This window comes from Cynocephalus volans, chromosome 3 (assembly GCF_027409185.1).
Source record: "Cynocephalus volans isolate mCynVol1 chromosome 3, mCynVol1.pri, whole genome shotgun sequence".
Taxonomy (NCBI): domain Eukaryota; kingdom Metazoa; phylum Chordata; class Mammalia; order Dermoptera; family Cynocephalidae; genus Cynocephalus; species Cynocephalus volans.
Genome location: NC_084462.1, coordinates 41065201 through 41092193, shown reverse-complemented (window position 1 = coordinate 41092193; position 26993 = coordinate 41065201). Strand labels below are relative to the sequence as shown.

At 36.6% G+C, this 26993-nt stretch overlaps 1 protein-coding gene and 1 pseudogene across 1 annotated transcript in view; one reads left to right on the top strand and one right to left on the bottom strand.

Annotated features, from left to right (window-relative positions):
- Positions 1-208: 208 nt before the first annotated feature.
- The window catches only part of LOC134372532 (ADP-ribosylation factor-like protein 13B), a 44179-nt gene continuing 17394 nt past the window's right edge, over positions 209-26993 (top strand). Inside the window, exons 1-4 of the mRNA XM_063090001.1 lie at positions 209-314; positions 934-1018; positions 5342-5412; positions 12992-13241. Of these exons, the coding sequence (XP_062946071.1) occupies positions 209-314; positions 934-1018; positions 5342-5412; positions 12992-13241 (512 nt within the window). The remainder of the gene's footprint in view (positions 315-933; positions 1019-5341; positions 5413-12991; positions 13242-26993) is intronic.
- Positions 17237-17859, bottom strand: LOC134371686 (syntaxin-19-like; annotated as a pseudogene).

The window sequence follows — 26993 nt, the reverse complement described above, 5'->3', positions numbered from 1 at the left end:
AATACTAAAAGAGCAGATGAAAAATTATAGGAGAACCATCTGAGATACCTCCACCTTTCCACCTCTTCCTTCTTGCCCCGGGACCAACAGGGGCCTGGTGTTAGCACTCTGCCAACCTCTAGTGTGCCAGAGTGCATGTGTTCCTGTGGGACCTGATTTGCCACTTTCCCGCCAACCTGAGCCACCACCTTCCCTCTGACCTGAGCACATGCGTGTCTGTTGTACCCTCACACCTTGCACTCGGGTTGTCCCTTGTGTGCGGTTCTCCATTGACGGCGGGTCCCGCCATCCTCCAGCCTCCTGCAGTGTCTCAGGTGAGCAGCAGCGGTGCCTGGGCCTGAGCCTGTGCAGAGCATGAGCCTCCTCTGCCCAGAGTCCCAGGGGCTGGGGGAAGGTGGTGGGATGAGGCCTGCACTGAGAAAGTGACAGAAGGATCTAGATAGGGTATTGGGGCCAGTGGGGCCTGGAAGGGGAGCTGGGAGGGTGGAGTGTAGGGGTAAATGTGGGGTGTAGAGGAGATGGTGGGGGGCACAGGGTTATTGGGGGCCTAGGGGTGTGGTGGGGCCTAAAGGGGATAGTGGGGCTTGGAGAAGAAGGTGGAAGGCCAGGTTTATGGTGGGGGGTACAGCTGAATGGTGGGGCCTACAGGGGAAAGCAGGGGCACAGGGGGATGGTGGGGCCTAGAGGGGATTGTGGGAGTCATAGGGGGATGGTGGGGAGCATAGGGGGATGTGGGGGACATAGGGAGATGGTGGGGTCACATGGTTCATAGATGTCACCCATCTTGTGTTTTTGACTAGTGTTATCTGTTTTGCTACAATTAAGTCAAAACTTATTTGTTTTTGAGATCAATTTTAGGAACTGCAGTCGACTTAGAAAAAAGTTGTTTTAGAAAACTGCCTTGAACATGCCCATTTTCTTCCCCCCAAACAGTGAGGTGGCAGGAGGAGCGACCTGTCATTTTCAGTCTCATGGTTGATAGCTGCAGCTGCTTCAAGTGGTGGCAGGAGCCCATCAGGTAGGCTGGAGCTGGCTAGGGGATAGGGATAGCTGTGCCCCAGGGGCCAGGTGGGGCACTGCATCCTCTCTCTGTACCTGGATGAGTTTCTCCCAGGCCCCAGGGAATGCTTTTGTTTTCAGTTTGACTTGTCCCTGGAGGGAGATATTGCAAGGTGGAGCTTTCTGTCTGGTTGTCTTTTTTTTTTTTTTTGTCTTTTTGTGACCGGCCGCACCGCGCTCAGCCAGTGAGCAGCGCACCGGCCATCCTTATATAGGATCCGAACCCGCGGGCAGGAGCACTGCTGCGCTCCCAGCGCCGCACTCTCCCCAGTGCACCACAGGGTCGGCCCTGTCTGGTTGTCTTTAAGTTCTGATGAAGGGTAAGTATCATTGTTTTAAATAGGTTTGAATTTCTTAAAAAGTTGTGGATTGTGTGTGTGTGTGTAGGTGTGCATGAAACTGGAAGCTGTCCATTGTGTATTTTTCCTCTGAAGGTTTTGTAAAGGACATTTTTTTTAAAAAAGAAAGGCATGGAATATAGTTTCATAATATCCACACACCCCATTCCCCGCCCCCCTCTTTCTGTGTGTGTCTCTCTCACACAGTTTGTTTGAAGACTTGGGCTTGAAATCTGGCCCCACTAACTTAATAATGATATAACTCACCACTTTTGGCTCCACCTTCCTCATATATTTAATGAGGATGATTATATCTGTGCTTTAGAAGTGTTATATTTGATGAGAATAAATGAGGGACAGTGTTTCTTAACTGCCACATAGGTTCAATTTTCATATGGTCTCAAATAAAACCTTTGAATTGAAAGGGCCCACTTTTTAACATTTCATTTTGAAATGCTAGATGTATTAATATGCAGTGCCTATTACTTGATATTCATTCATTCAATAAATATTTGTTAAGAAAATACCACGTGCCAGGCATTGTGTTAGGAAAGAGTCAGTGAAAATGATGCTTTTAGAACTGAGAGGCCCAACCTATAAAGAGACCTTGAGTTTGTTACTGTTTGTAAATAATGTTGGCTTTACATAGTTCTATTCTGGAATTAGGCCAAGGGTAAAATAGAGCAAAGTGGGTTTTTTTTTTTTTTTTGATGGTTAACATTTTAAATATAATATTTGCTGTAAGGATGAACTATCCTTAAAGAATGAATCTGAAAAGCTACAGTTGTACATTATAGGGAAAATATATGTTTATGTTAGAAAAAAAAGTTTCTTTAAATGAAATTTCTGTAAAATTCTTTTCTCATTGTTAGCCGTTAACTGGATTTGAATGTTTTAAATATAAGTGATATGATTGACTCTAAGAGTCAGAGTTGTGTTTTTGAGTGTGTAGATTCATTTGTTTTAATCATATTCTGGTCTGGTTCTAGAATCTGTAAGACTTCAGGGTCATTCATAATAGATGGCCTTTCATGTTTTTCTCTGTTTGCTTTCAAAAAAATGTAATTTAAAATCTGGACATGACTTTTAATTACTGAGAGCATTTCAGAAGTACTTACGCAGGTAATAGGCCTCTACTCCCATGAAAAAATTAATCATTTGAGTTTTCCAAAGTTATTTTCATCTTTGAAAGACTTTTTTTTTGGTTTAATTGAACCTAATACCCTGTTAAAAAAGTCAGTCTCTTAAGGTAAAAGCTAACATCCTTGGTAGCTTTAAGACCAATGTTTCAAAAGGTGTAATAGGTGTGTATCTGGAAATTTGTTTAAACTGAAATCTTGACAAGAATGGAGAAAACCTAAGATGCCACCTATGTAATAGAGAATGAGGGGTCATTTTCCTTAAAAAGGTGTATTAGGGAAGTTTTACTTTGCCTCAGGAATGTGAAAAGTTTTCATGATGTTTCCAGGAGCTGCTGACTCAGTTGATCTTTACTTGTAATATGGTCTTTGACTTCCAGAGAAGGCGTTGTCACCTGCTGTCTGCTCCTGTGGCTGCCGGTGCTTTCCCTTCATAACAGTTACCACACGTTACTGTGATACTCTTCCAATTTCTGTTTTTTTCCTAGGCTCTAAAGTTTGACAAGTTGATAATGCAGGTAAAATTTTCACATGGGTAAATGTACCTAGACCTTACACGCTACTTCATCTCCATAAATTCATAATCCGCTCTAGATCTCTTTGGACTTCCCACTGGCCTTCCCACTAGCCAGTTGGGGATGACATCAGGGCATGCTGCTTATTGTGATTTACCATATTCTTGTACTGAATCAAGCATAGACGTGATTTCTGTTTATTTCCTATGGTGGGTATGGGATGGTTGAAACATTTAAAAAAGACTAAGGCTCCTGGACAACAAAGGAAATTAATATGGAGAGTAGATTCATTTCACTCACAGTAGAAGTACTCACTGTGGCCTATAAGGACTTACATGATCTGGCCTCTGACATGGCTCTCACCTTCTTTCCTGCTCTGCCCATTTCTCACTCAGTGTCATCACAGTGGCCTCCATGCTGATACTTGGGTGTTCCCACACATCCCTTCCTTAATGCCTTTGCTTTAGCTGTTCTCTCTCATCCCAGATAGATATGTGACTAACTCCCTCCTTAAAGGCCTTGTTCAGATTATACCTTCTGAATGAGGCCCACCCTGACCACCATGTATAAAAGTGCCCCATCTCCCCTCCCCACCGCTCCTGGTTCCCTCTACCCTGTTGTACTCTATTCTTTTGTTCCAAGTACTTAGTCACCTTCTAACATACTATATGTTGAACCTAATACCCTGTTAAAAAGTCAATCTATTAAGGTAAAAGCTAATTATGAGTATATAATTTATATTTATTTATGATATTATTTTCTGTCTCTTGCCAATAAAATGTAAGCTTAATAAGGAGGAATTTCTTTGCCTGTTTTTGTTTGTATTTTGTTGTGGTGGTGCTTGCTTTAATAAGCAGGTGCATCTCAAGTACTTAGAACTTGATGCCTGGTGTATAGAAGATGGTTAGTAATTATTTGCTTAATAAATGACCAAGGTAGCTTTTGCAAGATTGAGTTTGTTCTTCCTTAGCTTGTGACTCAAAACTGGACTGTGTCACACCTTCACCTCTGTCCTTTCTCTTTGTTGTATGTACCCCTTCAATACATCTGGAATTTAAAAATAAGAAGTCCAGATCCAAGAAAGCCAGGCCTAGAAAGATTAAAGAACACCCTTAAGATTTTTATTTTTATTTTTTATTTTTTCATTTGTTTGTTTTGGGAATGAGAGTTATTACATTCCCCTTAACTTCCATGGCCATTGTCCTACTGCACAAACATCTTTTACTACCATTGAAGTTCTGATTTTAACACTGCTTGAGATGATTGCTACTGAGGAATAACTGTATTTGGCAGAAATCATGACTCCTGTGGGAGTGTGACCTTACCCTGTGGTCTTCACATGGCAACTGTGTAAAGCTGTGGCTTCCCCTGTATTCTCAAGGCCATTCTCATTCCCAAATCCATGGTGGTAATGGACTGTGTTACCTCTTACATTGTGCAGAACTTCAGCCTGGAACAGAAATGAACTTTAGTAGTGGACTGGATCACCAAGTTAATAGGACCAGTATAATAGGTTTGTTCCTTTCTACCTGTCCCAGGCTTAAGAAGTTCCTGGGAGTTAAGTGAATTAGGTTCTGGTACTGACTCTGTAACTGATTCATTGTGTAATTTTTGACAAATTATTTAACTTATCTGGGCTTGTGTTTCTTCAGTTGTAAAATTGAACTAGATTAGACTGTTTTTTTTTTTTTTTCCTGCTCTATGGAGTTTAGCTGTATTGTCAGAAACATTTTAAACTTTACGATTCTAGGAACCTCTTTCAAAATATGTTAGAACGTAAGTTAGTAATCATGGTATTATATTATATTTAGCATTTATTTTTGTTAAGGTGTGCCATATCCATTAACAGAATTGAGCCTAGGACCTAGCAAAAATTCTCTTCTTACGTACATTCATAAGATAAACAGATTTGTGATAATTCCTGGAATTCAATTAACTAGAACATTAATTGGAGTTTTAGCTGTGATGAAAAACTCAGTGTTAGACTCCATCTCCCTACCTCCCTTTCTCTCTTCTTTCTTTCCTTTATTTCTTCTCCATCCCTTGTATTATTGATTGGATAACTTTACTTACTTGCTCTGAGAATAAAAGGATGATACTTTAAAGGTATTTTCCATGATTTTGCTTTGGAATCTATAGTTTATTCATCATTGTACCCCTAGCATCCAGCAGATTGCCTTGAACATAGTAGGTGTTCCTTAAATGTTGCTGAAATGAATGAATTTGCTTTTATTTTTCCCTAATACTAAATTAATAAAGAAAGTGAAATTAAAATTTTTATTATTTTAAGAAAGGTGACTCTTGTGATGGTGGGACTTGATAATGCTGGTAAAACGGCAACAGCAAAGGCAATCCAAGGAGGTAAGCTGCAAGTATTTATATTCTTTCTGAACGCTGTTAGCTTATTCTGAATTATTTACTTATTTATGTTAAATTGCTTTATTACATATTCATTGGGCAAAGATAGTGTACACTCCATTAATTTATATTCTTGGCACACTTGTGACCAGTTTGGTGAATAGGCTTTGGCTTAGTGGTACCAGCCTATTACCATGTTTCAGATTTGAATAGATGCAGAGATTCAGAGGCTTCTTGAGGTCTTTGATCAGTTAGGAGGGATTGTTTTCTGAGTTCTAGATAATAGGAAGGACAAAAGTAGAAAAAGAATGACATGCCCCGCATTTAAAGATAGCCATATCTACTTATATTTTTTTTGCCAGAATTTGGTCACATGGGTATGCTGAGACGAGAGGAGGTAGAAGTATAGTTAGGTGGCACTGCTCTCTTTTCACCTCTTATTGCCTTTTGTCAATGTGATGTGTAATTTTCATAGTTATATTAATGATGGGGCTCTATATCATTTAAGGGCTTTATATCTTATATATTACATCTCACTGGATTGTTTAGTTGGTTAGTCTTAATTTAACTGTTTGTATTATGATGTATCAGTGTCTGTACTAGTTAGTTTGCTGAGCACAGAGGATATAGCACCAACTAGGCATCTTCAGGGTATGAACTGGGAGAAAAGTCTAACATGTATTTGTTCCTGAAAATGGATGATTATAACACTATATTGTGCATACCAAATAGTTGGGGAGGTGGGTTATTTATTAACACCTTGGAAAACTCACTGTTGGAGAAAAATATTTTGTCACCCCCAATTCTGCAATGTAACATTAGATGTAAATTGTTTGTTATTGTATGTGGATTCTTCTAAAGCCTTTTTTGGTACCTCTTGTGCTGTGTTCTAGGTTATATACTCACAGAGCACTCACTGTCATCATCTAAACCAGGGGTCAGCAAACTTTTTCTGTAAGAGCCAGATAGTAAATAGTTTAGGCCTGGGAGCCATTCAGTCTCTTTCTTATTTACACACGTTGTAGTGTGAAAGCAGCCACACACAATATGTACACAAATGAGCATGGCCATTTTGCAATGAAAGTTTATTTATAGATACTGAAATTTGAATGCCATGTGATTTTTATGTTATGAAATATTATTATTCTTTAATTTTTTTCAGTCATTTAAATATGCAGAACACATTCTTAGCTTGTGAGCCCTACAAAAACAGTTGGCAACCAGATTTGACCTGCAGGCCATGATACCTTATCGAAACTTCTGTTCTTCCATTCCTTTAAAGCCTTACATTCAAGGGAGCAGACACCTGAGAATCTGCTAATCAGACCATACAATTAGCTTTGTGTACTTAGAATATGCTCTTTCCTGTAGGTCATTTCTTTTCTATGTTCCACCTCTGTGTATCTTTCTGAGTCTGTAAAATGTTCAAGTTATGATATCGTAAGCCAAAAGTCGAGGCTGCCTTCAACTTTGAGCTCCCTTTTGCTCTGTTTTTGTTCTTCATCTCGTATTTACTCTTTGACCTGTCCAGTGGCTGACTGATTTCTCACCTTGAATTTTTAAAAAAGTTTTCTGTTATATACAACCACTTACAATTTCCCAAATTAAGCCTTCTCGTGCTTTTGTGTTTTTGTTTCTGCTGTTCCCACTTGTCTTACTAGAGACAATATTTGCTTTTCTTTAAAGATGTATTTTTGTCAGATAGTCTCATCTTTTACGAAGTCTTTTCTTATCCCAACTGCCCCCAAATGTTATCACTCCAATTAGTGGAACTGTCTTCTTTTTTGGCCTACTCTTACCTATTCCTACTTGAATCACTACTTATTTATTTTTTTCCTTCTTTCTTTTTTATCGAAGCATAATTGATTATACATGTATGTCAGTTCAAAGTTGACTATCAGTAGTTGTATACAATATGTGACAGTCAAATCAGGAAAGTTAACTTATTCATCATTACAATGTGTAATCATTTTTTATGTCTGTTAACCAAATTCTCATTAATTTCTCATTACCCTTTCTCCTTCCCCCCTCCACTCCTAATAACCACGGTTCTGTTCTCTTTTTCTAAAAATTTAACATATTATTGTGGCAGTTGTTTGTGTCTCTCTCTCTCTCTTTCTTCTTTGTTTATTAATTAAGCTCCCACTTACGAGTGAGAACATGCGGTACTTCTCTCTCTGCACCTGGGTTGTTTCACTTGCTGCATTTTGTCTGTGTATCTCTCCACTTCTCTGTAAGTCTTCTAAGGGTAGTGTTACTCATTTTGGTGTTCCAGTTGTTTAGGCTATTCCCTTTAGGTGTGATAGACAGCCCACTCCATGGGTTCTACTCTTCCATTCATTTCTGGTTCTTCTTTTAACCTCTCAGCGTTTTTTCCCCTAATTTCTCTTGAGATTTATCTACCTCCTCTCCCCCTCTAACTGAATTGCCATTGCCTAAATCCAAACCCTCAGTGGCTTTCATCTATAATGTCATGATATACCCTTGATTTAAAAGTAGGTTCTCTATTGTGAACTTTACTTCTGTCAGTCAACTTCTCTTATTCATGGCTGTTGAAGGGATTGCATTATTTGTACATAGGTTCAACTGTTCTGAGACCTAAAATTACAGTGGTTCAACAAGATGAAAGTTTATTTGTCTCTTATAACATCCTAGGTGAAAGTAGTCTAGGACTGGTGGAGCAGCTTCATGGTGTTAGGGACTCCACTCGTTCTCCAATTTGCTTTACCATCCATAGCGTCCTCCCTCACCTACATGGTCTAGGGTAATTCACTACAACACGTGCATTTCAGCTGGTTGAGAGAAGTAAAGGATAAGGGGAGGTGATCCTCCTTTCCTTTAAGATCACGAACCAGAAGCTGCTGCAGCTCTTTAGTTCACATGCCATTGACTAAAAGCAGTGGTGTTCTGGACCCAGGTCATGCTTGCTCATAGTGGCTCATATCAACTAGCAGGAGCCAATTACATACATCTCTTCCCAACTCTGTATTCAGGTATGTCACATTTGCTAGTTTGAAACTGCCCATGGTGGGAAGAGTTACACCATGGAAATTGGCAGATAACACAAATTAGGGTTACCCCCTTCAAGTTTATTGTTAAATATTTAACAGCACCCCCACTTTCTATAATGTGCTCTCAAGGTCACCCTTCGCTGCCATAGAGTCTGGGGATTGTGGTCTATCCTAAATAGTCTTGTGCCTAGGTAAAAAAAAAAACAAGCATTCTCTATCACAATCGTGTTTCCAAGTAGGGAACTCTTGTTTGGGTGTGAAAATTCTTTGTTGTGGATTGGTGCTTGGCATTGTTGGATATTAACATGACTTCATTATGTTGTAGTTATTTATTTATATATATTTCCTCAAAAATAGATTAAGAGCTCTGTAATATCAGAAGATGAATCTTATTAATCTTTTAATTAATCTAGAATTAATTTTGAGAACCTGCACACTAGTTAGCATGTAACTTTGCACTCTGCTTAGCATATAATCAATAAGTATTTGTTGATTATATATTTGCATTTTATCTTGGATTTTCTAGACATTATGTCTTAACACATATACTTTACTGAAATTCTCAGGATTGGGGACCATGTATCTTTGTACCCCTGATTCTTATACGATGCCTCATCTATAATAGGACCTCAATAAATTATTACAAGGATGGATGGATAAATGCATGGAAGGACAAAAGGAAGGATGGATGTATAAACAGCAGCTTCAGCTATCTTAGCAGTTTGGTGGTGTAGTATTGAGCCCTATATGCTTTGTGTTGAGAGCTAAGGATTCAAAGACAGGGTTCCACCTGTTGGGAAGGTATTGGCTATTGTGAAGATCAGCAAGAAGATAGAATAATATGATAGAGGGTGAAGATGAAATTGGAAGTAGGAGGAACCAGAAAAGGATTTATGGGGGGACGTTGTACCTGAACATTTAGTCTTAAGTCTTGAAACACAAATCCTGAGTAGGAACCAGCGGCAAGAGTATTCCATTTATCAAAAGAAACAGGCTTTTGAAGTCTTGAAGACGGATATGAGTCTTGGGTCTGCCTTCCATAGCTGGGTATTTCAAAAAGTTCATGAAAACATTCATACTGTCTTTTAATTCTATTTTTCCACAAACTTTTTGAGTTACCTTCATATAACCGTGAAAAAAATTCCTTAATCTGGATTGGTTTACTGGAAATATTGCCATCGTTTTATCTGTGCTTACATGGCTCCCTATGCCTAGAATGTTGTTCTTTCTGTGTTACAATTATACAGCTTTTAAGACTTTACTCACACTTCATTTATTCTCTGAAGCCTTTCTAGGCTATAACTCTCCCCTCCCTCTTCACTGTCTCACTGTCTTTGTCTGGAATTTTCTCATACTACCCTGTCCAGGCTTTTGAATAGAACATACAAATTCTGTGTTATTCCCATTAACATTCTGTCTCTGTGTTTTGTACTGTAAGTTCTCAGAGGACAGCAACCGTATCTAATTTATCTTTGCATGATGTTTAACAAAGTCCTGGTACCAAGTAGGCATTTGGTACATGTTAGTACCCTTATCCTTATTCTAGCAAAGTTGATTTGTTTTCATTTATGATTTCCTGAGAGTTTCTCTCAATTCATTTGTCTTAGTTTATTTTCTGCTACTAGAACAGAATACCACAGACCAGGTAATTTACAAAGAATAGAAGTTTATTTGGTTTACATTTCTGGAGGCTAGGAAGTCCAAGAGCATGGCACTGGTGTCTGGCAAAGGCCTCATGGTGGAAGGCAAAGCAAGCAGAGAGCAAATGGGGCCTGAACTTGTCCTTTATCAGGAGCCCACTCCCGTGGTGACTAACCCACTCCCGTGATAAAGGCATTAATCCATTAATGAGAGTCTAGCCCTCTTGGACTAATCACCTCTTGAAGATCTCACCTCTTAATGCCTTTAAATTGGCAATTAAATTTAAACATGAGTTTTGAAGGGGACAATACTCGAAGAGAGCTGCCTATTTTATTTATGGAAACCAGTTTTAGCCAGGAATAGATCCTCATTTTTAACTGTCTGGTGTAATTATGCTTCTGGAAAATCAGGCTGCTTATGTTAAGTTTATCCTTGGTAGTTCCTCTTTTTAGATAATGAAGGTATTAGCAAAAATGTGACTTATGGCTCTATTAACTTTCTTTGGAACTGTGTAAACTGTACTAAGGTGCTTGCCAAAAGGGAGTTGATGGAGTTTGGATGTGTTGTCTGCTCCAAAACTCATGTGGAAATTTGATCCCAATGTGGCAGTGTTGGAAACTGATTGAGTCATGGGGGCGGATCCCTCATGAATGGATTAATGATCTCCCTGGGGGAGGGGGGTTAATGAGTGAGTTCTCGCTCTATTAGTTCCCACGGGAGCTCTTTGCTTAAAAAGACCCAGGCACCTTCTCTCTCTCTCTTGCTTCCTCTCGCCATGTGATCTGCTTGTACCTGCCGGCTGCCTTCCACTTTTCCGCCATGAGTAGAAGCAGCCTGAGGCCCACGCCAGATGCAGCTGTCCCAGAATCGTAAGCCAAATAAACCTCTTTCCTTTATAAATTACCCAGTCTGTGTTTCTGTTATAGCAACACAAAACGGACTAAAACAGGAGTAGTGTATTGCAAGTCTATTTCTCAGTCACACCTGAGTCACACGCCTTTCAAATTTATCTTTGTAATAGGAAATGTTTTGTTAAATGTGGGAATAAGACCCTCTAAACCAGCATTGTTCAGTAGAACTTTCTGCAATGATGGAAATTTTCTATATTGGCTCTGTCCAGTAGCCACATGTAGCATTAAAACATTTGAGATGTACCTGGTACAACTAAGCAACTGAATTTTTAATTTAATTTAATTTTAATTCATTTAAATTTAAAATGCCTCATGTAGTTTGTGGCAACTATTTTGACCATGAGGCTCAAAACAAAGTCCTGTGGGGTAATATTTATAGTGGATTCCAGTGATAAAGAGAGAATGGAAGAGACAAACATGAAGCTTGAATTCTCTGTAGCTATAGAGCCAGCAGGTTCTATTATTTTTTCATGAGTTCTCTCTTTTCTGTTATTTTCTTTTTTATTTTCATTCCTCTCCAAAACTGGCTATTACTCTCACTTTCATGTAGTGTAGCACTTTTGCAAGATGAATGTTCATAAAACACTACTATAATCATCTTAATTATTATATTGGTCTGCCAGATACCTTCAGTGCCTCGCCATTCTTTCTCTACCTGCAGAACCTTCTTCAGTCTGGCGTCAGTCAGCATTCACAATCTGAAGGATTTGCTCCAGCTTCATTGTTAAGTTTGTTCCTACTTTCTTGATTTTGCCATCTCCCTTATATAGATCACTCTTCTGACTGTTTAAATCCTTCCTAGCTTTCAGGCGTAAGTCCCATCTCCCCTGTGAAGTCTTGCAGGGATCTTTTAAATCTCTTATTGTCATTACTCATCTTTGGCAGTAATAATCATGTGCATCTGTTTTAGTCCGTTTTGTCTTGCTATAACAGAAATACCTGAGACCTGGGTTATTTATAAAGGAAAGAGGTTTATTTGCTTACAATTCTGGGACAGCTGCATCTGGTGTGGGCCTCGGGCTACTTCTACTCATGGCGGAAAGTGGCAGGCAGCCAGCGGGTACAAGAAGATAACATGGTGGGAGGAAGCAAGAGACAGAGGAAGCAAGAGAGAGAGAGAGAAGGTGCCAGGGTCTTTTTAAGCAACGAGCTCTCGCGGGAACTGATAGAGCGAGAACTCACTCATTAATCCCCCCTCCCCCGGGGATATAATTAATCCATTCATGAGGGATCCGCCCCCATGACTCAATCAGTTTCCAACACTGCCACATTGGGGATCAAATTTCCACATGAGTTTTGGAGGGGACAACACATCCAAACTCCATCAACTTCCTATGCCTTCTTTGTGTTGTCATATATGGAGGTCCAAAAACATTCAATTTTAAATTTATTGGAATATCCAAAACATGTTTCTATAGAAATAATGAAATATACTCTTTTCTGTTTGCAAGCTGCCCTCAAAAGTCTCTTTATTCCAATTGTGCTTTGATTTGGCTAATTAAAAAGAGAGGTCCTACTCTGTAGCTTCTCCCATTCTTTGATTCTTCTAAACTCTTCCACTTTTCTAAATATTCGTGGTTTTCTTTATAATTCCACAGAAGTTGTAACAATCCCTGTGGATGGCTATGGTGTTGAAGGGTTGACATTTTTATTTTTTGTAACTTGGAGAGTAAATAGCCTTAAAGGGAAGAGTTCATTCATTTATTCATTCAACAGATACTTATTAAATACCTATTATATGCTAGGTATTGGGGTTATATCAGTTAAAAAAAGAAAAAGAAGACGACAGAAATTTCTCTTTGCATGGAGTATAAATTCTAGTTGGATATTTTATGGTATCCAGCCTTCCTCCAAACCAATATGCTTGGATGTAATGTTTATTGCATAAGCAAATGATAAACATTCTGCTTAGTACTAAAACATGATGAATAACACTTTTATGTCATTTAAGTTGTAAAGCTAAATTAATTTTATTAATTTAAAGTCTAAAGATTGTTTCTTTGTTATCATTTGAAACAGAGTGTCCTGAAGATTTAGCTCCTACTGTTGGATTTTCCCGAATTGACATTAGGCAAGGAAAGTTTGATGTCACCATTTTTGACTTGGGAGGTGGAGAAAGAATTCGGGGAATCTGGAAGAATTATTATGCTGAGTCCCATGGAGTAATATTTGCTGTGGATTCCAGCGATGAGGAGAGAATGCAAGAGTCAAAAGACACACTAAGAGAAGTGCTTAGACATCCTAGGATATCAGGAAAGCCTATACTGGTGTAAGTAATGTTAGTGTCATTATAAACATGCGGGCAGTGGCATTAGCCAGTAAAGAAATTTACCTGTTACAAAGTACTGAATTAGCTAAACATGCCATAGTATAATAAAATGTACAGAGTTAATATATTGAGTCCTTGTTATAATGCTGTGCATAGTAATAAAAAGTTGAAGCATCAACAAGCCATATAATTAGATCTCCTGGGCATTCAAATATAAACTCTTTGTTTTATTTGATGATTTAGTTATCATCAAATTTTGCATTTTGAAATAGTCTGTTAACAAGTTTCTAGAATATTAAAAATTTTTTTTCTTTTAAGAACTTACATTTTGCTCTTATCCTTTTTTTCTTGAAAAGTGTTCTTGTTGGAAAGTTATTTAAATGGTTTATTTTTCTAATGCCACATTGATTTCTCAGTTTTTTACTTCTATATTTCCATATTGAACAAATTTCCATATTCAACAAAAATTTCATTTTTGTTGTTATCACCTTAGTCATATACATATATCATTTTGTCCAGATGCCTGAACATTAAAAAAAAACTGAGTGACAAAGGTTTTTGTCATTACCTGCCCTTATAGCATTTATGAATAGTAAACACCAGATGGTGCTATAACTCTGAGACATTTTAAAGTGAAAGTAGTGTAAATTGCTCTTCAAATTGGGGTAAACTGAATGTTTGCTCTCAGTCTTGTGTTTCATTAGTGAGGATTAAAACAACAACAACAACAAATCAGCCTATCCTGTGGTTAAATGAAAAAGTGTAAGTAGTTTCTTAGTGGTCATCTGTACTAAATGAACATTTTTAAAATGAGACAATTTGGAAGCTCTGATCACAACAGTTAAAATTTTATTACATTGAATATTGGTAAAGCTTGTGCTTTTAGTTTTTACACATTGAACTAGTTATAGGAGTTATTTGATTTATATAATCAATTCTCAGCTTTATTGAATCTGAAGGAAAACTTTAACAGAGATGTATATGAAGAACGGACCTTGTTGATTGATCTCCATAGGCTAAATTGGTCTCTACAGATATTTAAGTAGAGAGTCAGTGATTTCTAGACTAAAATAAAAAATATTGATGACTGGTCATTTGAAAATAATTGTGTGTACTTTGTTAAAGCCAAATATTTATTTAGTTGATTTTTTTATTCATTTATTAATACATGCATCAATTCAGCAAAAGTTATTGAGCAACTGCTATGTGTTAGGTATTGTTCTGGTAATGGGATGCTTTTGGAAACAAAAACAACAAAAATCCATGTATGACCTCAGGAGCTTACATTCTAGATGGTGAGGTTACACAATAAATACAATTAATAAACTATAGCATACATTAGGTGATAAGTGTATTGAAAACAATGAAGCAGGTAAACGAAGATCAGGAAGCCTGTGGTGGTGATGACAACAAGGGCATGTTTGTTTGTCTTATAAGTAGGATAATCACGGTAGGTCTTATTGAGAGGGTGGCATTTGAGGTGAGGGAGTCAGTCATGCAGACATGTGTGGAAAGCCCAAGGTAGGGGCATGCAATTGTTAAGTGACTACATTGATTAACAAGCAATCATATAATTCAGTCAACAAAATATCTGCTTTCAGTTCTGTCACGTCTCTCAGCTATTGAATTTCCTGAATAGAGGAAAAAAATACACAGCTAGCATGGTTATTACTTCACCGTTATAATCTCAGAGTCAGCTAGAATGTGCAAGGACATTAGAATTAATTATGGACAGTACATTAAGTTTACAGAATTGTTTGCCATTTGACCAAGGGAGTTTACAACCACAGAATTTTTATTAATAAAGGTAAACTGCTTTTTGAAATGAAAATGCTTCAGAAATATACAAAACATACACAAATGTAACTTTCTTAATAAATTCTGAAGATGTAGGAAAGAATGTTTTTTAAAAAATATATTGACTTACCATCCAGAGCCAGCTACTGCTAGCATTTTGATGAATTTCCTATGCATATTCATATATTACATAAAATTCTGTATCCTGCCCCTTTATATATGTTTATAAACGCCTCTTGAATGTGTCTGCCCAAGCCCCATATTTGGGAATTCTCCTGTTTACCTTTTTCTGTTATTGATACTACTGTCTTAATAATGTTTGAGTCTCTTCGCTAGTGTTTATTCCCTTCAATGTTAGCTCCCCTCGACCCCTCATCACTTCTCCCCTGTGTTACTGATAGTAACAGTCTCCTCCTACCCATGCTCCTTGCTAGCAGTCTTGCCTGTCCTCCAAGCTCTCCTCTACATTGCTAGCTCTTTTTCTTTATGTGATTTTTTTTGCATTCCAAAACCAGTACATGCTTCTTATAACAAGTGAACCAATGCAAGAATGTGCAAAGAATATGAGAGTACCTTTTTAAATGCAAATTTGATAATTTTACTATTTTTTTGCTTTAAGGTCTTCAGGTTCATTTCATAGCTCTGTGCAGATAAAAAAATTCTGTCCTTTTTTTTTTTTTTTTTTTTTTGAGTAATATAACCCCAGTACCTAGAATAATGCCTAGCATATAATGGTAGGTCTGGCATTGAAAAATCCACTGGATAATAAGTGGGAAGAAACCACTGGATAATAAGTGGGAAAAGCCAGTGGATAATAAGTGGGTAGACAGCAGACCCTTGCTAAGCTCAGTGCTCCAGGCTGGTGGGTTGTGAAGTAGAGGAGAGGACTTGTATTAGGAAGAAGGCAACCGTGCTCTTTGTTACACACAGCTGCATCCTTCCTGCCTCCACTCAGCTGGACCACTCATCTGCCAAATACATTTACAGCATCTCATTTCTTCTGTTCACCCGTTTTCTGAGCCTAAACTAGTTGATGTAGAACCCAAAAAGCCTCTCGGAACTTGTTTACTATCTGGATAATTAATTCCCCCACCCCACCAATAATGAGCAAACAAAAAAGCAGACCTCTGAGAAGATTCAACAATTCAATAGGAGGAAACAAACCTTAAAGAATTAGAATCTTGCATATAATCACAAAAATTACAAAACGATAAACCCTTTTCAGGGTCTTTGTACTGTTTGTTTTCTCCCTTGTCCTCATCATTCAGATCTTCACTTAATATATATGACCTTTCAGAAAGGCCTTCATTGACCACCCAATCTAAAGAAGCCACCCTGACGATTTCTATCTCATCTCCCTTATTTTAGGTCTTTGCCCAGAAATTAACATTATCTAAAATTTGTGTTGGTTTGTTATCGGCTTTCTTCACTTGAAAGTGAGTTCCAGGACTCTACCCCATGTAAGTTCAAACTATACCCCTAGCCCATAGAGTAGTGCCATCATAAAGTGATGGCAAAACATTCAAGAGTATGATTGCCTTTATTTTATCTGCCATGCCCCTGATCTTCAATACAGTGTTCTGAATGGACCCAAGTTCAAGAAAGCAGTGTCTTAACTCACCTTCTTAGGCCTTAAGCTAGATTCAGCTCCCAGTTACCAATTTAGTTCTTCATCAGGTATATAGGTGTGTTTTCCCAGGATCTGTTGACCACTGAGTTAACTTACCTGTCTGAGGATAAAAGATTTGATATAGGTTCTAGTTTGATTTTGCTTATTGTAAGCACCCTTTGAGGTCTTGTTCTACGCAATTCTTAACTATCAAAATATCCTCAAATAAGCCAAATGAATTGTTTAAGTAGTCATCACTTAATTAAACATTCCTGTTGTTAATACACTGAAAGTTAGAAAACAAAAATGCATAGTAGAGCTTAATATCTGACCAGAAATTTAAGATCATTAATCTCATTTCCAATAATTAACCTGTGTATTGAACATAATCATACTATTTTTGGTTTAATTACAGACTTGGTTTCTGTCATTGGGTTCAGAAGCTTCTGTAATTCTAGTGTGTAAGAGTAACGGGGAAATTATGACTTGGTAGTGATGAAAGATATGTGAATGGACCTGTGAAATAACTAGAAACAACACAAGACAATAACATTTGGAATATCCTTCACCCAAAGGCCAGAAACATTTTTTAAAATAGCTTTTTTATTTTGAGCCACAGCATAGACAGCACCAACAAGACAACTTCCCATTTTCATTGATGAAACATGTCATTTAGTTCTTCTTCAGGTACCTCTTTTTCAGCAACCTTAAGCTGATGGAAAATAAATGTCTTGCACTTCTCTTGCTTTGATGCTATTGTGTCATTGTATAAAAGCATGGTTTGCTAGAAATGGCGGAACATTGCAGCATGCTGAGATTTCGGTATTCTTGTGACCACTGAAGACCATTTTCAGCCTCTGACTTTTTCACTTCTTTGACTAAATCATCCAAACCTGTTAATGTGTTCTGCTTGGATTTTTATCTCCTTTGTAATGCAAGATTCTCTCTTCAGTAGACTAAACCTTCTCATTGAAGCCACCCGACTTTTTTGTCACTGCTGAAATTTTTGAACATCATCTGCCAAATTGTTAATACTCCCCGTAGTTTTTGGATCTCACATAAGTATCTCTCAGCTACAAGCTCTCTTTCATAAACAACAGTTTGCTTCAGAAACACTCCGTGTTCCACTTTTTCTGTAGTCGACACACAAACATCTCTAGAGAGTTCAATTTCCTTTGTTCTCTGCTTTAGTTCTTGGAGTCAGTCTTTCATCTTCCCTTTGCTCCTAAGAAGCAAAAATGATTGTACTGAGCATAGAAAAGTCCTGTTTTTTTCCCAGTAGCAGCTGGCATTACATAGCTTTATATCTCCCAACAAAAATTCTAGTTTTCTAAAAAGAGGTTAAAAAATTAGGATAGGGAAGAAGAATTTCCTCATAAAGATCATTGAAATAGGAAAAGTAATGTGAGATAGTTTGTAAATTACTTTGCATAATATTGGGTTGGCGTGAGTCCCACTTAGTAGAGTGTGGTAGCTGAGAACGCAGAATGCAGATACAGTTGCCCAAAAAGAAGTTCTGCAGTATCATGATGACATAGACATGAAAGATTTTTCTTGATAGAGTGCTTTTGACCATATCTTCAGCTTTTAAGATTAATCTTTAGACTCTGAAAGTGCCTTTATTACTAAAAATACTGTTCCCTCTTAATTTGGTCTATGTAATGTTCAAAATATACTCATTTTACTAAATATGCATGTAATTCAGTTCAAACCAGTTTAGTGACAGGACAGATTCTATATGAGAGCTTTAAAAATACAGATAGTGTTGAATTTACCTTTAGTTTTCTGAGGCCTTTGGACTGATTAACATATTATTTAACAGAGATTTGTCTTCTTATCCATTGCATATATATGAAAACATTCTTGGTTTGATTATGCTGTTTCTCATTCTTAGCATTCCTTTGCAAAGATATCTAGACAGCCTTCGTACAAAATTTATATCAATTTGAGTTAAGTGATATTTTTATAAACATGAGAATATGTTTATATAAAATCTTATTTTGGGAGTGCCAACAATATTGATATTTATTACATTCTGTGTTGGTAGTTATCCATTGGAATGAAATTAATGTACAACTTTATATATAATGGTATGTATATACACATATAATGGTATGTATATACACATATAATGATATGAATATACACATATAAAATGAAGGGAATAAAAAGCAGTCTTTGTTAATAAAACCCTTTATTTTCACAGAGCATCTTGATTTTAGACAGGCATTTAATAATGTCTTTTGTGCTATTTTTAAAGATCAGAGGAGGCTGTTTGGGAGAACGAATAGCTCATTGGACCATATATAATGTTAGTATCAACCAGAGAAAAGGCTCTCTGTTTATGCAAATATTTTTATCAATGATGTGGAAGTTGTCATAGATGTAATACTTAACAATTATGTGGATGGCACAATTTGGAGGGATCTTTAGTATGTTGAAGTACAGATTTAGGATTCAAAGACTAAAATAGCATGGAACACTATACTAAAACTAATGTAAATATATTTAACAGGAATAGATGTAAACTATTTCATCTAGTTGTTTAGAAAACATCTTCACATTACAAAATGGAAGACCCTTGGGTTCAAGCAGTGTCTATAAAAAGTATAGTTGCTCTCGGTATCCATGAGGAATTGGTTCTAGGACTGTCCTCATGTACCGAAATCAGTGGATGCTCAAGTCCCTTATACAAGTGTACTTCAAAGAGCTTGTGGAATAATAGAATTGAAAGAGAATGTGACTCTTTCCATGAACTTTTTGAAGTACACTTGTATAAAATTGCATATTTCCGTATAAACTATACGCACACCCAAACATTTCTGATCCACAGTTGGTTGAATCCATGGATGCAGAACCCAGTACGGAGGGCCAACTGTATTGGAAATTTTAGTTAATTACAGGCTTTTTATCAGAACTGTCAGAATGGTTATTGTGCTTCTATAAATCATAATGTGATGTGTAGACATACTAAGAAAGATATTGTTCCACTGTGCTATCCAGTAAATTGGAGGGGGTGGAGAGAATGGTATTAAGTTCTGAGCAAGATATTTTGAAATGGAAATAAACAAGTTAGGAATTTCTAAACTAGCATAAAAAGGATGAGACTGGAAAAACTGCACCAAATGGAGACTCATGGAAAGAAATGGAAATATTTGTCCTGTAAAAGGAAAGAAGTAGGGAAGATATACAACTGTCTTCTAAAATGTGAGGTCTATATACACAAGAGGGATTAGGCTTACTTGACATAACTCCAAAAGGCAGTGGGTAGAAATTACATGGAGAGAGGTTTGATTCAGTACAAAAAGACTTTTCAAACAAGTAGCGCTGTCTCAAGATGAAATGAACCGATCATGATCATTGGGAGATAAGTTTGCCATCACTGAAGATGTTGAAGATGTTCTTAAATGATGACCCAGTCATGGATGGCATAAAAATGATGCCTGCATTGGATAAAAAGTTAAACCAGTGTTCTGATAATATTCCTTTGGCTTTAAAGGACTGGTGTTTTGTCAAATTATTGAGGCCTACTATATGCACAGTTTCAAATACTATATGTATATAGTCAACAATACCTGTCCTTGAGGAATTTACAATCTAGGGGGAGATGGATAAATATACAATTAAACAGATAAATGAGATAATTTTAGGTCTTGACAGAATAATCAGAGAAGGAGAGAAGGTCTCTCTAAGGAGATATTTGATCTATGAGACCTAAATGTTGAGAAGCCCACCGATGAAGAACCAAGGAAGTGTATTCTGGGTTCTGGGTATAGGAGATGGGGTGCCAAGGCAGTGAATGAGACTGATATGTTTTAAGAACAAAATGAGTGCCTGTGTAGATAGAAATCAATTAGAGGAGTAACATCAGAGGAATGAAGTCAGAAAGGTAGGTGGTTACCAGATCATGAAAGGTCTGTAGGCCAAAGTAAGGAGTTTAAAGTTTCTTTTAGATGCAGTAGAAGACAATTAGGATAAATCAGATAGTGACATGCTTTATATTTTGAAAAGATGTTGTTGCTTACCATATAGAGAATAGTTTTCTGGGGCAGAGAAGTAGTTCACAGGAGAGATTCTCTGTGATAAAAATAGAGATGGAATAAATAGGAACCATCAGGATAAAATTTTGAAGTAGAAGCAAGAGGAGTTGTTTTTTTTTTTTTTTTTTTTTGTCGTTTTTTCGTGACCGGCACTCAGCCAGTGAGTGCACCGGTCAGTCCTATATAGGATCCGAACCCGCGGCGGGAGCGTCGCCGCGCTGCCAGCGCAGCACTCTACCAAGTGCGCCACGGGCTCGGCCCGAGGAGTTGATTTTTTAATCCATCAGCAACACTTAAGAAAATCATTTGTCAAGACAATTTCAGGAAAAGTGTTTCACCTGGTCTTTTTCCTACCTCTTTGGCTCTTCCTTGTTTGCTTTTTTTTTCTCTTTGTCTTCTCCTCATCTCCCCCACTTTTGAATATTGCAATACTTTCAGGCTCCATCCTCCTTTTATCCACCATCATTTTCCAATCTCATTGTATTAAATGCTCTTCATTAGCTGATGACTAAAATTTTTATCTTTAGTCTGGACTGCTCTTAGAATACCTATCTACTCGACACCTCCATTTGAATGTCTGTGTCTAAATGAGTTCATGATCTTCTTTCTCCCAGAGTGCCCCGTCTCAGTAAATGTCAACTCTATCCTTTCAGTCGCTCAGACAAAAACTTTGGAGAAGTCATTCTTGACTACTTTCCCCCTCCCACACCTCATATCCAAACTAATAGCACCTCATCCCCAAACTAATAGCAAATCTTGTCAACCCCTTTTTCAAATTATATTTGGATCCAGCTACCTCATAGCATCTCCCTGGTGTGAGTCACCATCACTTCTCCCTTGGAGAATTGCAGTAGTTTCCTAAGTGGTCTCCTTGTTTCCTCTTTTGCATCCTGTCCCCACAACGTCTTTTTTTTTTTTTTAACATAGAATTCAGAGTTAAAAATGTAAGTCAGATCATTTCATTTTTGTGCCTAAAACCCCCCTTTGGCATTATCTCCTAGAGGCAGAGCCAGACCCTGCAGGATTCTGTGTGACTTCTCCACCCTTCCTTTTTCCTCTCTGACCTCATCTCTTACAGCTGCCCCCAAACCCCACTACATCTGCACTGTCCTCCTTGATGTTCCTCACACAAACCAGACATTACCTGGGCTCAGTGCTTTGGCACTTGCTGTTTCCTGTGTTTGAAATGCTCTTTTCCATGTATTGTATGACATATCCTTCCAACTCCTTTAGGCCTTGCAGAAACATCACCCTCTCAGTCAGGCTGTCGTTCGTCACCCAATCTAGAACTGCAACAACCCTCTTCACTTTCTGATCCTGTCCAGCTTTATTTTCCTTCTTAGCACTTTTCACTGTTTAGCATATTATATATTTTATTTATTATCTTAATTTATTGTCTACTTTCTCCCTCCAATATAAGCTCCATGAAGGCAAAGGTCTTTATTCATTTTGGCATTTCCAGCACCTTGATGTCTCATATTTACTTAAATTCTCGTGTTGAATTTTGATATCTTATATTTACCTGAGCTCTTAATTTGTGTCAGGCATGGTTTTAAGTGTGTTGTATGCTCTTGTAAGAACTTTGATTAAGTATTACCATAATTTCTATTTTACAGATAATGAAATTAAGATCTGAGTTTAAGTAATTTAACCAAGGTGTCAAATAGTGGTAGAACTGCGATTCAAATTCTGCCAGTCTAGTTTGAAGGACTCGGCTCCTTACTATACTAAAGGCTTTTTCCTCGCTGTCAGATGCATCAGAAAAACCATCTAGGGTGAGTTATGAAAAGAGGCAATTCGGTCAGTTAAGTGGTTGGGAGTGAAACTAGATCACTAAGGATAAGACATTGAATCTGTGTTTGAGGAAAATAGTTCTTTATAGATATGAAAAGTTTACTCAAACATTTGCTGTGTAACTGTATTGCTGAACCATTTTAAGTACTGGTCAGAAAGATTTAAGAGCAAGTTCTTGTTGCCAGTAATGGTCTTAGGGTGTCCTATTTATTTTAACTATTTAATTCAAATAGCTTGTAGTCTTTTATTTTCCCACTGATTTGCTATAGTAAAAGTGAAAAAAGCTGTCGGTGTGACTTGTGCCAATAGAAGACTTCTAAGCGGGAAAGGGACTCCACTCCCCCTTCCCTCCTCACCTTTCGTTCTCTCTGTTCTATTTTACTTGCAAGGAATAATTTCTCTATCTTTGGAGTAGAACTAACCAAAGCCAGTGGTTTTAGAAGAACCGAGGGGAAAAAAAGAATAGCCATGATGGTAAACCTCAAAAATTAGTGAAAAGAAAATTAGTCAAGGAGGAGTAGAAAAAGGTAATATAGATAGGACTGCCAACTTTGGCTGTTAGGAAAGTAGATCAATATAAAACAGTAGCTGTCAAGCCATATGTTAGGCAAGTGTTCTGGAAATGGATTTTTTTAAAGCTTTTTTCCATACTAGTAGGAAATAAGCAAAATAGAGGGAATATGTCATAGCATGTGAGCATACTGTTATTTATGTCTTTTATGAAAACGAAAACAAAGTGACTTTAATCAGGAAAGATTTCAGTACTAGAGCAACCAGTTAAATATGTGGAAAGTTTGATATGCTCATTTTTCATATTCTTTTCCCTTTTGAAATTTTGATATTTGTTATATTCTTTTCTCTCTCTTTAATTTATAAGTTCTATGTAATTGTTGATTAAGTTATTTGTGGTTAATTTCAGTTTATTGTAGTAACCTTATATAATCCTTAATGTAAAAATTCAAATTTTAAGAAAGATAAATCAGAAAAATTTTTACCTTTTGTAAAATAATCTGTTGGGATTTTTTGTAAGTTTTAAATATTTGGTCTATGAAAAATTATGCCTGGTTCTATTTTATCAGTCAAGATATGTTTGATTATGTCACATAAGAACCAATTCCTAAATCTCAGTGCCTTAAAACTATGAAGATGGATTTCTTGCCCACATTTCATATCCATGATGGGTTGGCAGAGGGCTCTGATCTCCATCAGTCACTAAAAGATCAAGCGTCACATTTCTGCATGCGGTAGTTACCATGCAGGGAGAAAGAAGTACTGGAGAGTCTGTCATAGGCATTAAACTGCTGTAGCCCTGCAGTGATATAAGCCACTTTCCTTTACAGCTCCTCAACCACTCAAAGCAGGTGGCAATGAAGTATTGTCCTCTGCTGCTCCCCAAAGGGGAATATTCTAACTTGATTCCAGAAGGGATCCTTAGGAGTTAACTAATCAATTTTCTCATTTTTCTTATGGGGAGACTGAGAATCAGAAAAGTTAAGTGTCTTGTGCAAAGTCATGGTGAGCATGTTAGTAGTAGTACTGTTATAATAATGAAAACTTCCTGGCTTCTACATCAGTACTTTTTCCATCATAAGATACATGATGTAAATTTCCTAGGCTGTATCTATTACATAAAGCTGGGGTCATCTGTATGCTTTTTGTATTCAGTGTCTTATCAAATATTTGATGATTACACTGGTACAGCTGTTTAAAGACACCTAAAAACATTGGGAAGTAATTGTAGAAACTTTTTCTCATGTGACAACTTTGTGAAAGCAGAATCACCACCATGATTTATTACATACCTCTGATAGAGACTAGTGTTCTTTGCAGTGTAAAGGGAATTTGATGTTAAAGTCAATTGGCTTAATGATTTATCTTCAGTAGCTCCCTACTGTTCTTTATTTGGTGTAGTGTTACTTATCACTTCCTTATCTATATGCTTTTTCTGGTATTACCATATTGATGTTGAAAATAAATATCTCCCCAAAGTGTTTAAGACATTGTGTCAGTTTTGGTATAGCCATAAACTTTTTTTGTTAGCCTTTTTAAATGTGATTTTTATTTTCCTGAAATTAATACACATATACAGTTTAAGAAGTCAAATCGCATCAAAGCTTATAGAAGTGTATATCTGACCCCTGCCTACCCTCCCACACCCCGTTTCCAGTTCCCTTTTCCCAAAGGCAGACGTTTTCAGCTCCTTGGCTGGATGTAGCTTTTAAACTCCTTATTACTAGGTAATTTGCTTATGCAGGAGTTTCTGCTTTTTCAGTTTTAGATATTAGATTGAATATGAAAGACGTGGATTTGACTTTTTCTGACACCCCCATCCTTCCCTCTCATTATAGTTGTATCACAATTTTTAGTTAATTAATATCCAGTGTTTACATTATTATGACTACCCAAAGATTATTTATGCCTGAGTCATATAAGGAACTATAGTTACATTTGCCTTCTCAATCTTTTTTATTATTGTTTCTAGGACTTTTCAGTGGACAGAAATAGAAAATGTATTTTTGTTTTAGGAAAATTTTTATTAAAGTATTTACACATACTCAGAAAGTGCCCAGAACATAAATGTATAGTTTAATGACTTTTCACAAAGTGAATATATCCATGTAACCACCACATAGATCAAGAAATGTGTAACTTTTAAATTTTTCTTGAAATTATTGATTACCTAAGTATTTCAGTTACTTAATTTATTTTGTACATATGCACACCACTAATTCATTCTAAAACTGAACTGAACTGAATATAGCAGATATTCTTTTCATCTCATTATTTCATCTTTTGAGGCTTCTTTCCTGGAACCCTCTAGTGTGATCTGATTGTGTTGGAATTTATTTTTTCTTTTTTATGTTGTCTCCTGATTCCTGTTTCCTCATCTTCATTATGTTATTAGTAAATGTATGTATTGTATTTAAAAGAAAAAATCTAGCAGGAGGTAATATATTAGATCTAAAATAATCTGTTGTTTGCAGCTTTATTAGAATCTTTAATGCAATCAGACCAAATTGAGTACTTTACACTATAGGAGGAGAAAAAGAATTTGTTCTGATCTCACAGACCTATGTCACAAAGAGTCTCTAAGAAATTTGGAATCCTATCCTTGGCACTATGTGGAGATTGGGATTTTTATATTTTCTTCTTGCTTCAGGTCATAGTCATAATCTGGGATAGAATAGATAGGAAGTGAGGTACACTTATTTCTATTTATGTACACAAATTTGTGTTTCCTACTCTTACACTAGCTTGTCACTATGAATTCTTACAGGTACAATGTGTATACCAGATGTGCTAGTTGCACTATTTTTTGCTTTTTTGACTTGTGCTCCTGATAATATGGGGAAAAGGAAAGAGTAACAGTGTTGGAAGCTCAGAGGAGATAGAGAGACAGAGAGAAAGTGATGTCAAAACAAAACTGATTCTGATTTTGTATTCATGAGGGTAAACTCCTATCATGCTTATATGAGAGTATTTCAAAAAGTTCATGGAAGGATTTATATGATCTTTAATTCTATTTTACTGTGAACTTTCTGAAGTACCTGCATATAATGGCTCAAGTAGCTGTTAATCTTTAAATTTCACAGTTCTCAAGAACTACAGTATCTTGAAATTTCTCTTTGGTTGCATGGCTTGGAACAAATCTTGAAACAACCACCTCTAACATTTTTGTGACTGGATAGATTTTCTTTTTGTAAAATTAGAAATAAATGATCAGTGTCATCAAAAGCTTTTTTCTGGAGCATCATAGTTTAAAAATTTTTTTTAATAAATAGAATATTTTGAAACATAATCATTCTTTGTGTCTGTTAACCAATTTCTCACTAGCTCTTCCCCCTCTCCCTTTGGTGAATATGCTAATTATCCTGATTTGATTATCACATATTGTACCCAAGTATTCAGAGTCAACTCTGAGCCCCACAAACATGTATAATCAATTATGTTTCAATAAAAAAAGAAAAAGAAAAAGAATAAAAATAAAAAATAGAATATTTCAAATTGGTATTATAGCACAGTATATCTTTACAAAGTGCCTTTGGGAAGGTGAATTTTACTTTCACTGATTTTGGAAACCAGGGTATTTGACTGTAACTATAAGTTTGTCTTTTCTTGGATTTCTGTCCTTGGAAGAAGAGTTCCCTGAAGGGGTACCACACTTATATTTGAATAAAAGGTACTTTAAGGAAATCTTTAAAATATGTTCATATGTATTTTATATTCATTAATATTAATAATTCTGCTAGCAAAAAACAAGTAAGTATTCTGAATCTCTTTTTTTCTTTAAATCTGAATATGTTATTGATATTAAAGGGAAACCATGGAAATAAAATGAGATTTCCTTTCAGTGCTATGTATTATGATGTGCAACTGACGTAAATGATGTTTATATAAAGTCAACTGTGAAGTTTAAACTGTATTCATCCTTGTTTATGTATCCTACATCTTCATTTATTTCTTTTGAAACATTTAAAATATATTTGCGTTAAAGATTTTTTATATTATTAG